At 42.9% G+C, this 14,991-nt stretch overlaps 1 protein-coding gene across 1 annotated transcript in view; it reads left to right on the forward strand.

Moving 5' to 3' along the window:
* LOC139222784 (microtubule-associated tumor suppressor 1 homolog) overlaps positions 1–14,943 on the forward strand; it is a 42,490-nt gene extending 27,547 nt beyond the window's left edge. The window contains exons 8-17 of the mRNA XM_070854653.1: positions 216–548; positions 5,911–5,977; positions 9,695–9,818; positions 9,962–10,052; positions 11,100–11,205; positions 11,454–11,527; positions 12,176–12,274; positions 12,548–12,664; positions 12,835–12,932; positions 13,382–14,943. Coding sequence (XP_070710754.1) covers positions 216–548; positions 5,911–5,977; positions 9,695–9,818; positions 9,962–10,052; positions 11,100–11,205; positions 11,454–11,527; positions 12,176–12,274; positions 12,548–12,664; positions 12,835–12,932; positions 13,382–13,595 — 1,323 coding nt within the window. The 3' untranslated portion in view covers positions 13,596–14,943. The remainder of the gene's footprint in view (positions 1–215; positions 549–5,910; positions 5,978–9,694; positions 9,819–9,961; positions 10,053–11,099; positions 11,206–11,453; positions 11,528–12,175; positions 12,275–12,547; positions 12,665–12,834; positions 12,933–13,381) is intronic.
* Positions 14,944–14,991: the final 48 nt, after the last annotated feature.

Genomic DNA, 14,991 nt, shown 5'->3' on the forward strand with positions numbered 1-14,991 from the left:
GTCTCTGTATGTGGCCCTGTGATTGGCTGGCGACCAGTTCAGGGTGTATCCTGCCTCTCGCCCGAAGTCAGCTGGGATTGGCTCCAGCTCCCTCGCGACCCTGACGGATAAGCGGTATAGATAATGGATGGATGGATGTTACATTTCTGTTACCTTTAAAGATCACATATATTTTATTTGTGCCTTTAGTGAGGATGCTAATTTTTTATTGCCAGGTCCAAGATGCACCAGTGGCGCCAGTTCTCCCAGTGACTGCCGCCGATGCCACCAACACTGGATCAGGCACCACTGGAACCTCTGGTCTTGGGTTCAAAGCAAGAACAGGGTTACGCTCCAGCTCCAAAACAGGATCACGTCCACAGAATGCACCCAAACCTGGCGCAGCCGCGGCTGTTGTGGCAGATAGGACGGGCACGACGAAACAGAACCAGAGCAAAGAGCTAGCAGAGAAGAAGAACCAGGCCATCAACCAGCTGAGGAAGCTGCTCATCCAGGGGAATAAAAGAGTGGAGGCTCTGGCTACAGTCATCCAATATCTCTTCACTGAGGTACTTCACTTATTTTAATGCTTACCAAAAGACAGTCACACCACCTGCTGTGGAGTGAAAGCTTCCACGCTATATTTATATCCTATATATATTCAATATTACTCAAATGTAGACATGGAGGTGCTGCTGGTAACGATAATGTTTTATATTTAGGAAATCTTGAAGTAATGGCTGTTTGCAGGAATGGTGGCTGCAGGAGAGGCCATGCACTCCCTGGCATTTCCAAAACCTGACGTGTCCGTCATTAGTTGAAACATCTGTGAAGAGTACTAACGTCCAGTGGCAAATGTTCTGATGTTCATGTCTGTTCAGTTGTGCTGCGCGGTGTACTGCAGCGGGAATGGGGCCTGTGGTGACGCATGGAGCTGTACTCCTGTATTTTGACGAAACGAGGTGATGAGATAACAGTCCTGCCTCTGCGTTGTCACACACAAACAGCCTTGCCCTTTTCTCCGGCCGTGCAGCCCAGACCTCTGATGAGGTCTCCATAGTTGGCTGAGTTGGCTGACCACACTTTGAGACGCATCAAACTAATGAGCTAACACCCAAACCCCTTGACCGTGTTCCAGGCTACCTCAGTCTAGTCCAAATGCTGTCTGACAGCACCAAGTAACATCCGGAGACATCCAGCAGTCACACGAAACGGAAAACATCATCCTGCTGATACCATCATTCTTCACACCTTTCAAACATGGACTCCTCTGTAGGACTAATCCCCAAATCATACAAATAATGCACAAAATCTTAGGGTTTTTTAAAAGTATGTTGCCACAGTAAAGTTAATGAAAATATTTTAGATGCAGCCTGTTTTGTACTTCCCTTTAGTGAGTGTTCCCCCACAGATAACACTACTTTTTCTGGTAAGTAGGGGGGATCTCCAATGTTTTACTTAGTGGGGATGGGTCCCTTTCTCCTGCTGTAGCACGACACCACTTTTTAACGCAAATAAGTTGGATGTGTTTGCACATGTAAATACGATATGATGTAGAGCAGCATCAAGGGGCTAAATGAGGGGAAACAATCACTTATCAGCACACCATCCTTCCCCTTTGGCAAATTGGAGTAAAGCACCCACAGCCTATAATTACAGTATCACTCGGCAGTTGACATGGCAGTGTTGTTATTTAAGGTGTTGGTTGGTATCCTTGCAGTGGAGGAGTGGAGTAATGGCTGTTTTTAGTGGAGTCCACACCCAGCTATCATTAACAACAACACATAATGCCTCGTAAACATCCTGCTGCTGCGGGACGCTGGTGGATTTGTGAATGTGTGCAAGTGAGAGGTTGTTCCTGTGTGTTTTGTGTAGTAGTTGTGTGATTACGGTTAGCTTTACCTGCCTGGTTGACAACTATGATGGGGTTGTTTACGACAGCTGATGTTACCCTGCTAAGTTATGCCTGGATGTGTGTGTCTCTCTAGAGGGGTCCTCGACATGCTCTCTTATGTGTGACAGACTTAAGCCAGCCACAGCAGCCCAGACACTTGTGCTGTCATTTGAATATAACACTCCCCACATTCATTCCTGATATAAACACACTCCTTACACATTCATTTGGTCGAATCTCCATTTGGCACTTTAACTCAAAGTCTCAAATATTGTTGTAGTCAGTTTATACTGTAAGGGGCTGGTTCATCACATTTTTGTTTTGGTTTAGCCACAATATCTATGTTTTAGGCGGGTGCACCTTAAACCCTCACGCTTTTTGTAGTTAAAGAGCCAGGGGGCATGTGCAGAATAGCACTAATGCCTTTAGTCAGAGTGGCCTCAGAGTATTTTACTAACACACACACACACACACACACACAAATACTTGAGTTCATTGTACAGGCCATAGTTGACAACCATCGCTCTCTTCTGCTCACTAATTCTCACAACTAAAGATTGAAAATATACAGTTCAATATACTATTAATGTTTGGAATCAAAAGAAAATCAGTAGCCAAAAATAAAATATATATATTGTACTAATTATGTATGCTTTATGGCATATAATTATAATTGTTGATAATTTATTTTATATTATATTAGTTATTATTAGTTCTATTATACTCAGTATTATAACCAAAGAGTATAAAATCTTAAAGTTGCCATATTGTGCCCATTGTATGTTCACTCGTGGTGACAAAGTTAAACACACTCACACGCTCTCACACAAAGTGACCTTTGACTGATAACATAAACCGCATGCAAACAGTACTAAGAAGTGCCTTTGTGTTATATTCTTACTTTCCACAGTATGTTCTGCTATCCTTGTGGGAAAAACACTAAAATGACCCTGACCCTGACCCTTGCCCTAACCTTAACCATCACATAACTAATATTTTGACACTTTTAGTTTTGTCAGTAACAACAGCATAGTTCAGAAAAACGTTATTCTCCCAATGGAGTCCATCCAAATGGTCCCACAAAACACTGCGGGCCCCACACTGTGGGTGTTCTCTCAGTTTTCTGGTCCCATTAAGAGACTGATAGCTGTTACATAACTCTTTTTCTTTGGCTGTCTTTCTGCAGTTTATGTGTTACGTAAAAACCAGTTGAGAGAGAGAGCTGTCAGAGGTTCACAGTGCAGGACCCGTCCTGACTGGATGGATGGATGGCCTGGTGGAAAGTGGAAAGATGAAAAGAGAGTGATGGATAGAAGACAGGCAGGGGAGGAGGAATGCAACAGCTGCAGTTCAATGCGAGAAACTTTTTGATTTGTGTGTGTTTTTATCTGAAGCGTGAATAACACTGCTATCTAATCTGTCCTACTCGTTTAAGAGGTGACTGCTGAATATAAACTGCACACGTGATGCTGAGCTACTTTCCCCTGGGGGTGGGCTTCTTTATCAGTGAGAGGGGTGGAGCTTTAGATTGTGGTGGTGGGGTTATCTGTTTATTCCACTAAAAAAACCCACACCACTTGTAAGACGTTTTCTGTGCAACTTCTTCTTTGTCTTTTTTATATACTTTGTTCGATATGTTGGCAACAATAAATGTCAGCAAGACGTATAAAGGATTTTAATACCAAGAAATTCTGTAATGGAGTTTAATTAGAGTTTCTTCTAGAGTTTTAAAGCTTAGCAGCTTGAATTTTTATCAGCGGCCGTTTTTTTTTGTGTTTGTTTCTGGTTTTGCTTTCTCATTTCTCCCTCTTCTTGCTTATTTATTATGTATTCTTTTGAAACCAAACAAGCACATACTGACAGCTGAGTAAAAAATGGCAAATCCTGTTCTGTTTCAAGAAAATGGAGTTTGTGCTCAGTAGAAAGAACTCACATAGACGGAGAGACAAAGAAGCAGAAAGATGAGAGGCACGGGTTAAATGCAGATGCACCCGTTTTACATATAAATGACTGATAAAGGACAAGAACAACAGAAGAGGAGATAAGAATAAAGATATGGTGTCAGGAAGGTGGGGCACAAATAACTTACATTCCGCTATCATGCATTTTCCAGGAGGAGGAGAAACAGATGGAGGAAGGAGGGAGGACAGGGAGCGCTGTGGTGAACAGGTAGAGAGTGGGAGGAGTGGAAGCAGCCAGCCAAGCGAGCAGTCAGTAACAGAGAGGGAGAGCGTCCTATTCAGTAGGAGGACAGCGAAGAGAGAGAGAGAGAGGGAGGGAGAGGGAGAGAGAGAGGAGGGAAAAAAAGAGAGAGATTTTTACAGTTTCTGTCATCGTCTGGTGATAGAGGGAGGGAATCACAGACCGTAAGAGAGGGAAGACCGAAGACACAAGAGAGAGGAGCATTTTAGAAGGGCGTGTGTGTGCCTGTGTGTGTGTGTGAGAGTGTGTGTGTGAGAGTGTGTGTGTGTGTGTGTGAGTGTGTGTGCGTGTGTGTGTGTGTGTGTGTGTGTGTGATTTTTCATTCACTGAGACATGGGCTCCACGGTCAGCAAAGCCAATGCAAAGCCCAGCAAGGCCCTCCCCAATCGCCGCAAGAAGAAACGCAAGGTGTGTGTTTACTGCCATGTGTGTGTTTCTGCTTTGGTTTCATCCGCTGCTCTTTTCTTTCTCTGCGCCTGCTGTTGGAGACGTCAGAGATCAGAGAACAACTTGACAATTGGATGGTCACTTGTTTGACACATCGATCACATTAGCCGTTTGGTTTTCGGTCCAAACTGTTTAGCGAGACATGACACTTGCCTCATTTGGATCATGGATCAAGTCGCAGAGAAGTTAGGAAACATTACACCAAGGCCACAACGGGTCCTGAACTCTCTGCATTATGTCAGATCTCTACACTGTTTACACTTCCACATCTGGAAACACTGGTCATTATTATGAGCCGTCTTTTTACCTCTCTGTCGCTGCCGTCCCTTTCTGCTCTTTCACTTCACTCAGCCCTCAGACAACAGATGGACTTTATTGCTGTGTGTGTGTGTGTGTGTGTGTTTGAAAGTAAGAAGGCTGGAGCTCAAACCCTCAGTTTCCGTTGTAAATTCCACTGTTCACGTTGTAAAGCTGCTGTTATTTTATGTCTGTGTTCGTATGTGCTATGAAAAGCAAAATGCCGCTGCAGTTTATTCAAACATGGGACTGTAGAAGAATAAAGCTGTGTTTTGGAGCACCAGTGCACTTTGGTATGCTCATAAAGCTGAAGTGTGTGCTATGTTTACACACACGCATGTGTTTGTGTGCGTGCTGTAAGCAACCACACAGTGAGTGAGCTCGAGAGTGAAATAACATTAAAATGCTGTATATAAAGGGTTTTCCCTGATGCCTGTTGAGGCAAACTGTGACTTTGAATGTAGGAAAGACAGGAGACGCACATTATCTTAATACTGTGCTCCTGCTCCTGCAGGGCATGGATGTGATATTTCAAGTTTCTGGTTATTTGTTTATTCTTAATGGGAATGAACTTTCTAAAATTTCATTTGCCCAGAGAGACCTCTATTTAGTTTTCAGGTGAGTGACAGCTCCTTCCACCAGTTACAAGATTTGGTGTTTGCAGCTACGATTGATAGGTCATCCTATTTTAGCTATCCTAGCTTGCTCCAATATTTGGGAAGCTACTGGAAACCACCACTGGCTCTTTGATTTGTATTATCTCAGCCAAAGCTGACCTTTACAACAGTTCCCTGTAGTTAGCTTTGGCTCCAGTGATTACAATCACTGTGATGAGTACAAATACAAAAACACAGAATGCCAATTGTAGTGCTGTCCTGGTGTGAATCATTTAATTTTTTTAGAATATTATGTATACATCTAACTGTTTATGTGTCTATTGGTGTTTTTTATTACTATTTTTCAAACTATACCCCTACATGTAGAACTTCCTGTACAGTGTGTACTGAATAGTGAATGATTTTGAGTGCATTCATCAACCTCTGCTCGTATTCCAGTTTAACTCAAGTCTCTTCATCTTCTCTTCTGTGCAGCGCGAAGAGGCTTTGAAGCAGCAGAAGGATTTGTCGCTGGAAGCGGCAAACCTCCGAGATGAGCTGGGTAAGAGATGCTTTTCCTCCATGTCCACGCACTCCCCATACTTCCAAGTCTCTCACTTCGTAACACTGCAGAGGTTTCATCTCTTTTAAAAGAGGAGAATTAAATGTTCCTTATTTTATTGAATGTTTTAGGAGGACACGCATCTTTGTCTCAACCTCATCTGTCGAACGGTGGCCACACGTTCTGCCTTCTTTTGGTTCATTTTTTGTGCTTTTTAGGGTGTTCTGTTTGTGGTTACTGATCCCATACACCCCTGCCACCACCCCCCCTGCATTTGCATATGACACACATACAAAGCTTATCAAGGACAGGTCAACTGCCAGCCAAAACCAGGTGTTCTTTCCATGTTAATTCTTTGGGCTGAGGTGCAGCTGCTCCTCATTCTTAGCAGAGACTCAGATCAAGAAAAGCCTTGGCACAAGCTGTAACCTGTCAACATGACAACTGCACATTGCACCAGTGTTTTTATGTGTACATGAGGTCTAGTAGATTATGCATTAACTTCAATGAGTTATGAGGATTTCACATCATTGTAATTACTATAAAGTTCAATAGACAGACTGTAGAAGTCTTTATATTTCATTTGACAACATCTGTGCCAATGGGTTGGGTTTGGAATGTGATCTGGTGCTCAGAAATAGCTTTATGACACAAAACATTAAACGTACACCGTGTCAGATTTAAATAGATCTCATGTTTAAAAGTCATAATGGGGTTTTGATGATTTAAGCACCTTTCAAGAGCCACTAGTCTACTTGTACAGTATCCAACGCCAAAGTGAAATGGAACATTCGTCATGACTCGATTAGGTAACACTTTCCACCTCTAGTGTAAGTGTTGGTGTTGAGGTGTGTCACACAGCGTCTGGCAGCCTGCTATTTAACTGTCATTGACACAACGCTCAACCTTGATGGTTTCAAACAACGGATTTCCAAAGACAAGAGGGGAGAACAGGCTAACCTGGGGCACGTGAAGGCAGACAGTTCAGACACACATCATGCATTTTATTCGGTTTTAGTCAAGTTGGCGTTAAAGTTAAAGTTTCAGGAAGTCAACAATTCAGTTCACAATCTTAAAACAAAAACACATTTCCACACATGTATGTGTTTCTGGGATTAAAGCTTTCTATTTTGGAAATCTGAACACACAAATATGTTGGTCATTATCTGACATCCACTGGAAATAACATTACACTTTGTGCCCTAAATAGTAACTGACAACTGTACGTGCTCCCATAGCTGGGGGTGTGTACCACTTACTTTACTTTTACGCTTACACACACCGCACTGACACACACATTGCTTGCTTGATAGACCGTCACAGTGTATGCTCACATGCACTGTGCTTGCAAATCAACATGAAGGCGTTTATTTATGCAGCCAACCATGCACATAGAAGTATGCACTCACACACACACACACACACACACACATCTGCTCTCAATGCCATCTTAAATTTGGCCACCATACACATTTGCATTGCCTTCCTACTGCACACACAAGGCACCAAACACAAACACACACTCACACAAAAACACACCATCCTGAAAGCCTTTTCCTTTTCACCATCGCTTTCACCCCCTCTATTTCCACTTTCCTTCTGTCCATCATTCTGAGCACAGACTATTTCTTTTACTGCGTGTTTGACCTTTGTCTCATCTCTGTACACACAGAGCTGAGGAATGCCAGCAATGTATGGACCTCTGCTGTCACCACACACACTCACACACACACTCACACACACACACACAACTTGTCTTCATAGTCAAGTTGAACAGGAACGACCTGTTTGTCTCATCGGGTAATGTTTGCTGGTTTAATGTTTTTTCCAGTGAAATTTACACAACTAGTGCAAATAGATGGTTAGCCTGACAGCCTGACAGCCTGACAGCGAAGAGGTTCCAGGTTCGCTGACTGGAGTTTGCACGTTCTCCCCGGGATTGTGTGGGTTTTCTCCGGCTATTCTGGCTTCCTCTAGGTTAGTTTAGGTTAAGTGGTGACTCTAAGTTGCCCGTAGGTGTGAGCCCAAAATCAGCTGGGATTGGCTATCCATTGGATGGATTGATGCTTCAAGTATTAAGATCAAGTCATAGTATTTGTCATCTCAGGACAAGCAAGACCCATGTGGTAGCAGATGAAGCAGGAATGCTGCTCTCATTTCTTCTGAATATACCTCAGCTACAATCCGAATACATGTCAAGAGTGTTTGAGTAGCTCTGTGTGACAGAGGTTTGATACTTTAGAAGTCTAAAACATAAACATAAACTTGTTGACAACTAATTTGCAGAATTCCCATTTGGCTGAATGTGTGACACTGCTACTCTATAAATAGGGAAAATGTTGTAAAAGATCATAGATTGATTAAAACAAAAGCTGTGAGTCGCAGCCGACAACAAAAGGGTGGGGTGCATTTCCTTGAACGGGATCTGTTTCCCGTGTTTCACTGGCCATTCCTGCCTTCCACTCTGTGTCATGTTTTCATTTTGTCTGAAGGGGAAGCGTTAAAGCCCTCCCCACCCCCGCCGCCACCCCCACACTCACAACCCACCGAAATGACCCCCGAGCAAGCATTTTCATACTGCGAGGAAGAAGAGGGGTCTCTCCTGAAATGATGTCATTACTTCACACCACCATGTGCCAATCACCTGCTGTCTCTCACACACACACACACACACACACACACACTGTGTTATTCGGTCTTTGACAGAGAGCAAGCTTGTGTCCGAGCTGCTCTCAGCTGTCGTTTGCTTTGTGTCTCCATCACCACGGTGACAGGCGCTTACACTTGCACCATAAAGCTCCATTCACAGAGAAACGGCAACTGCCCCAGCTACAGCCAGTTGTTGCCACACAGTTCAATAAGTTAGACTTTTTTTTTTATTACAGGCACAGTAAATGTGTGTAATAGGGGTAGTTTTGACTCTCACCTCTCAAGTGATGGCATCCATATGCCCGCGATGGATGATTGATTCTTCTGCTCCAATACATAACACACTGCGTGACAGATAACTGTCACTGATAGCTGATAACTGATAGCTGCGTGTGCAGATAAAATGACAGTGAGAGTGAGAGCCGGTGAGAAGAAGGGTTCCAGGCGCTCTAATCTTTACCAGGATATTTCCCCAAATAGTAGAAATTAGAAAAGGACATAAATCCAAATGGCTCGTGTTGATGGGTAGAGACGGAGGGAAGTGTGCATGTGCTCGTGTGAGTTGAAAATATTCATGAGTTCGACTGCATTCTTGCAGATGTTTTGGGGATGGATCTCATGTCTGCCGTAAGGGTAGTTAAACTGGAATGTAGTTGTCAGGGAATGCAGGGGAACACGCACACACACACACTAGCAAAAATCTGTTATTCATTACCTGTTGAGACACTGACTGTTCCAGGCATGTCTCATCTCAGTCCAGTCTGGTCTGACATAATTCTCTTGTCATTCAGACATGCAAATGAAGAATGGACCTCAACAGTATATATCTTTTTTTTTTTTTAATAATATTTTTGTTTTCTATCATTGGTTTCTTAACCGTTGATCATTAACTTGTGCTGAAAAGAGTTTCACAAAACATTCAGTTTCAGATGATGCACTTCATGTACCCAACTTTCTTGATGACATTCATTCCCAAACAGTAGCCATGTGCTTCCAAGGGGTCCTCAGAGGGTTTTAAGTACAGAAGTACAAACTAACACTTCCTCGTGGTCTTCTTTCTCTTTCCAGTCACGTCAACGCAATGCTGCAAGCATCTAGAGAAGGAGAAGGAGGAGGTGCGAGTCCATATGGAGGAAGCCATGAAGAGGCTGGAGCAGCAGTGCAAGGAGGAGCTGGTGCAGCTGGAGGACAGGTGTGTGCATTCACCTCCGCTACAAACGTACAACTCTTCAACGGTGTTGAAACGTTACCACACTGTTGTTTGTAAATTAAAGCACCACACTAATTCTGCTCTCCCCTGGATGTAATCTGTGTCTCTATTTGTTTCCACGTCAGATTAAGGAGTTTTTACCAAACAGAATGGGACAAAGTTCACCAGACGTACCAGGAGGAGGCTGACAAATGCCGCATGTTGATGGAACAGCAGGTCAGAGTGCACACACGCACGCACACACACACACACACACACACACACACATTTTTATTCAGATGTTGTTACAGTAACTCCTGTAGTGCATAACAAGTACTTGCCTGTTAGTCTCGTAAAATATTCTTCAGCCTCCCATAAAATGAAGATTTATGAAATAATTGCAGAGTTGAACACAACAAAGACAACATTCTCTCACACCATTCATCGTGACATGTCATACAGGGGTTTTGATGCATTGATCTAGTGTTGCACAGCCAACATGGCTGCAGGACAACTGAACTGAAGCAGTCTGATATGTGGTCAGTGTGTGTTTTTACACTCACCAAAGATGCTGTAGAGAAACAAAATGTCTCTGCATGGAATTATGCACAATCTATCCAGAATGTCACTGTCCCATCCTCCTCAGACTGAACTCTGGTTGGTTCACAGCTTGCTGTGGCTCAAAGTTCTGTTGCTCTCTCTCTCTCTATCATGTGCACTCACACACACACACACACACGCACTCCTGCGCACACTGTACAGCTGCTCATAAAAAAAGAAGTCTGTGTCAGACTGTTCCCGTGGTTACATCACTGATACAGTTTATTGCAGTTAAACACACTGCAGAATGAACGTGAATGTGAGGCTCAAGTTACTTTATGGTTAGCAGTTACATGCATACGTAACTTGATCCGAGATGAACCCCACTAAACACGTTCCACACGTTTTGTTCATGTAAGAAGCATGTTGAATGTTGTGTTCCTGGAAACCCCAGTTTACACTTTGAATGCGTGTTATTTCTCTTTGCGTTGGCCCAAGCAACACCTCCCAGAGGCCCACAGACACTTCCAAGTTTCTGTCTAATTTAAAGATTTGATCCAGCAGTCTGCATTACAGTGGTGACAGAAGAATCACTGTTTTTTTTTTTTGTCATCTGTAATAACCGGATAGGCTGATAAGAACAGTACCAGAAGATCAGATCTCAGTATTCGGTGCTTTCATGATCTTACTTGGATTTAGCAAAGTCATTTATACGCTGCCCTGATTTGCACCTGCATCTTTCAGGTTGAGGAGCTGAGGAGCCGACAGGAAGCGGAGATGAAGACCCAGGAAGTGAGTCACAGCCAGAGGATTGAGTCTCTCAAACTGCAATATGAGATCTCCCTACAAGGTATGTGCAGGATAAATGCACTCTTTTCACAGCCCAGCATTTTAAATATGTGTTTACTGGCTAAACACTGAACAAAAAAACTGAGGGCTTTACATATCGAACTGTCTAAAATGATCTATATTAACTGTTTAGACATTAATTGCTCTGATATATTTGAATATTTTCACAATTATCTCATTTGAATACCATTTTGCTAGATCGCTTGATCTTAATGTGTTCGCGTATGTGTGTGTGTGTGTGTATTTCAGAGCTGAAGAGCGTCCAACAGACAGACCTGGAAAACCTGCAGAAAACACTGAAGGAGACTGAAACCTCTCTCTCTGTAAGAGAAATTATCATATTTACTCTAAGTTCAAAAAGAAAGTCTAATCTCTTTAATGAAACAAATTCCACTGACACTTACTGAGTGGTGTGGCGAAAGTTAAAAGTTTGAAAAAATACTGGAAATAGAAATACTGTTCACACTATGTGAGTATGAACGGTATATGTAAAATGTTAACCAGCCTGTGTATGTGCTGAATGTACTGTAAGTAGCTGAAGGGCAACTTTTTATCTTCATATCAGGGTGGTTAGAGGTTGAACTGTTACCGCAGTCGTACTAGAGGCTTTTCCAGTTTGGTTAGAAAAAATGGAGTTGCTTTACTAACCTTAAGTATTTTCCCTGGATGTGGTTTCAAGGGGAAATTATAAAATGGAATGCTGATGATTTATCATGGAAAATTCTTTAGTTTCGTTTGTTTAATTTGGTGTCTGTTTGCCAAATTCTCTGTAACTTAACATTGGTAAGTAAAATTCTACATTTCAGCTATAAAGTTCAGTTCAGTTATAATGTCTGGAGTATTTACGATTCGCTCTGCTCATTCTTCATGTTGACAGTAAAGGCGATTCAATTGTGCAACGCGTTTACCTGCAGCTGTTTTTGACTCCGAGGTGTCTCCCTCTCTGTCCTTTCATCTGTCCCTCTTACCAGGAAAAAGTGTCTGATCTGTCAGCAGAGAAGGAGGTTCTTAACGAGAAGCTGAAAGCAGAGGAGGAGAGGAGGAAGAGCATACTCAGCGACAAGAATCTGGTAAAGAATGTAACATCTATTATAATAACTTTCAGCTTTGTCACTGTGACTCTCAGCTCAGACAAAACCTAATAAGATATTGGAGAACGTGTGATGTCCTGTACTGAAAACTGTACATGACATAGACAAAGACAAGCAGAATTCCTGTCTAAAGCCCTAAAGTGACACTGAAAACTGTCAGAACAAGTCATTATGGGGGGGGGGTCAAGTGGGGTCATCAGACCTGCTGTCAAGACTGACTGTTCTGACTTGTATTTTGGCTTGTTTGTGCAGAAAGACTCCCACACACTGTATCTGGAGCAGGAGCTGGAGAGTCTGAAGGTGGTGCTAGAGATCAAGAACAACCAGCTGCACCAGAAGGAGAAGAAGCTCATGGAGATGGACAAACTGGTGAGCAGCAATCTGTCTTGGTGTCCCACTGTGGTCTAAATCTAGTTTATTATTGGGGAAGAAAAATCTGATTTAAAAAGGTCAAGTTCAAGGTATTGAATGAGCACAAAACACGAGGTCTTACGTCAAACATCAAACCAATCTCATGAGCGGCTGTGTGTGTGTTTCAGGTTGAGACTAATGTGAAACTGGAGGAGTGTCTGAACAAGGTCCAACAGGAGAACGAGGACTACAAGGCCAGGATGGACAAACATGCTGCTCTGTCCAAGTACGTACTCCTACTTTGTGTGTGTGTGTGTGTGTGAGTGCAGCAAGATGTTTTAGTGTATCTGGACTCCTGTTTCTCCACCACATGTCTGTTACTCAGGGACTCTCCATCACACATGAAACGCATAAAAGTCTTAATGTTTGATTTAACTTGCACAGAATACTATGTATATTTAGGTGTATTTGAGATTTTGCCCTCCTGGTTTATCGCATACCTGACCTTTCTGTCATTTTTGTCTTTCTTTACCTCATAATCTCTAGAATAGAACATAGTGTTTTGGCGTAGGCACAACAAGAGCAACCTGTGCATCAGGTTAGGATTAGGATTAGTATAATCTTAAATGCGCAACTAATCTGAGTAGCAAAAAATAATATGTTGGTGAACCTGGACTGTGATAGTCACAGTGTGTCTGCCTGCAGCTCACTACAGCTCTCTGTCTCCCCCTGCAGGCAGCTGTCCAGTGAACAGGCCATTCTCCAGCAGACACTGCAGAAAGAGTCCAAGGTCAACAAGCGTCTGTCCATGGAGAACGAGGAGCTGCTGTGGAAGCTGCACAACGGCGACCTGCTGGGCAGCCCCCGTCGCATGTCGCCCACCTCACCTTTCAACTCACCACGGAACTCCGCCTCCTTCCCCACAACTGCACCTCTATCGCCCAGATAACCCCAACCTTCATCTCATCTGACCTCCTGATTCTGTTCATCACCTTTTAAGCCTGACACAGACTTCAGTCACAGCGGTGTTGTTGGATATTAATGATGAACTTGTACAGCTGGAAGAAATTGCGTAAAAGACGCTTAATTTGAGAGCAAAGAGACTCTGCAGTGGCATCAATGCACTTACGTGTGAGCATGGGACTGGCCTTGCTCTCTCACAGTCTCTAGTGAATGCCTGTTCTCCATTCCTCTTTTCTTCTTTTTCTGAAGGAAACCTAAATAACAGGCACACCTCAGGGTCTGTACATAGCGCCTCACTCTCGTTATGACTATCCTTTCCTTTGTTTTCTTTTGTTATGCTGTACAGTTTCAGTTTAGCTCATCCTGTTTTTATAGCCCTCTTTTCAGAGGTGGATGAGAAAAAACCTCGGATTTGTGGCATAATGTTGGTTTGTGGAAACAGACTCAAAGTTGTTTGGGTTTGGTAAATCGTAAAATGACGGGTACTTCTTGTTGGATTAGCGTGGATGGTTTTTGCCTTTTCTCTTCTTTTAAAGAGGACATTTTTCCCCAAAGAGCGAAGCTCAATCATTGAGTTGCTTTGGACCTCTTGAAGAAGTGGATGAACTTGATGTCCCTCTGCGGGCAAACAGGAACCAATAATTCAGTCTGTTCTTCTGAGGAACAGATCTGGAATTCTGACATGAACCTTGATCCAGTGGATATCTGTTCCTCTGTGAGAGCTCCTCACAACCTCTACCTTAATCTACTATGTGGAATGTACTCATCTTTGGATGTTAAATCTGAGCAGGCCAGTTCAGATACGCACACACACACACACACACACACACACACACACACACACACACACACACACACACACACACACACACACACACACACCATCTCCAAGCCAAATATGCAGTTTATTTAAGAAAGATGGTGTTGGCATGGACAGTGTTTAACCCCCTTTCCTTTGACTTTTTCCCTTAAATCTCTTTTTAACAAAGAGATACGACTCCCCCACATCCTATAAAATCACCTCGTACCGAAACAGAAACAAGGCAAAGCTTGAACCAGTGACTGATCAGTTGATATCTGTCTTTTTTCTTTGGGTCACGTATATAAAATCACCAGAAAAACCTGCAAGTGATAATTTCCACAGAGGAAGGTCCCAGATAGTTCCCTTTAACTGACAGACTCTCGCCTCTGTTTTATTGAATCCAAAAAAGTATTATGACTTTGTGTGTCTGGTGTTTGTCCTGAAAAACCTCAGATGTACCCAAATTGCCTCAGTGTACCATGTTCTGCTTTATTTTGGACACCGAATAAATACAATATGACATAAGAAAAAAGCAACACAGTTTTATTTTGAATATCAAATTAAATGCATTGGTACAGGA

Source organism: Pempheris klunzingeri, chromosome 3, assembly GCF_042242105.1.
Source record: "Pempheris klunzingeri isolate RE-2024b chromosome 3, fPemKlu1.hap1, whole genome shotgun sequence".
Classification (NCBI taxonomy): Eukaryota; Metazoa; Chordata; class Actinopteri; order Acropomatiformes; family Pempheridae; genus Pempheris; species Pempheris klunzingeri.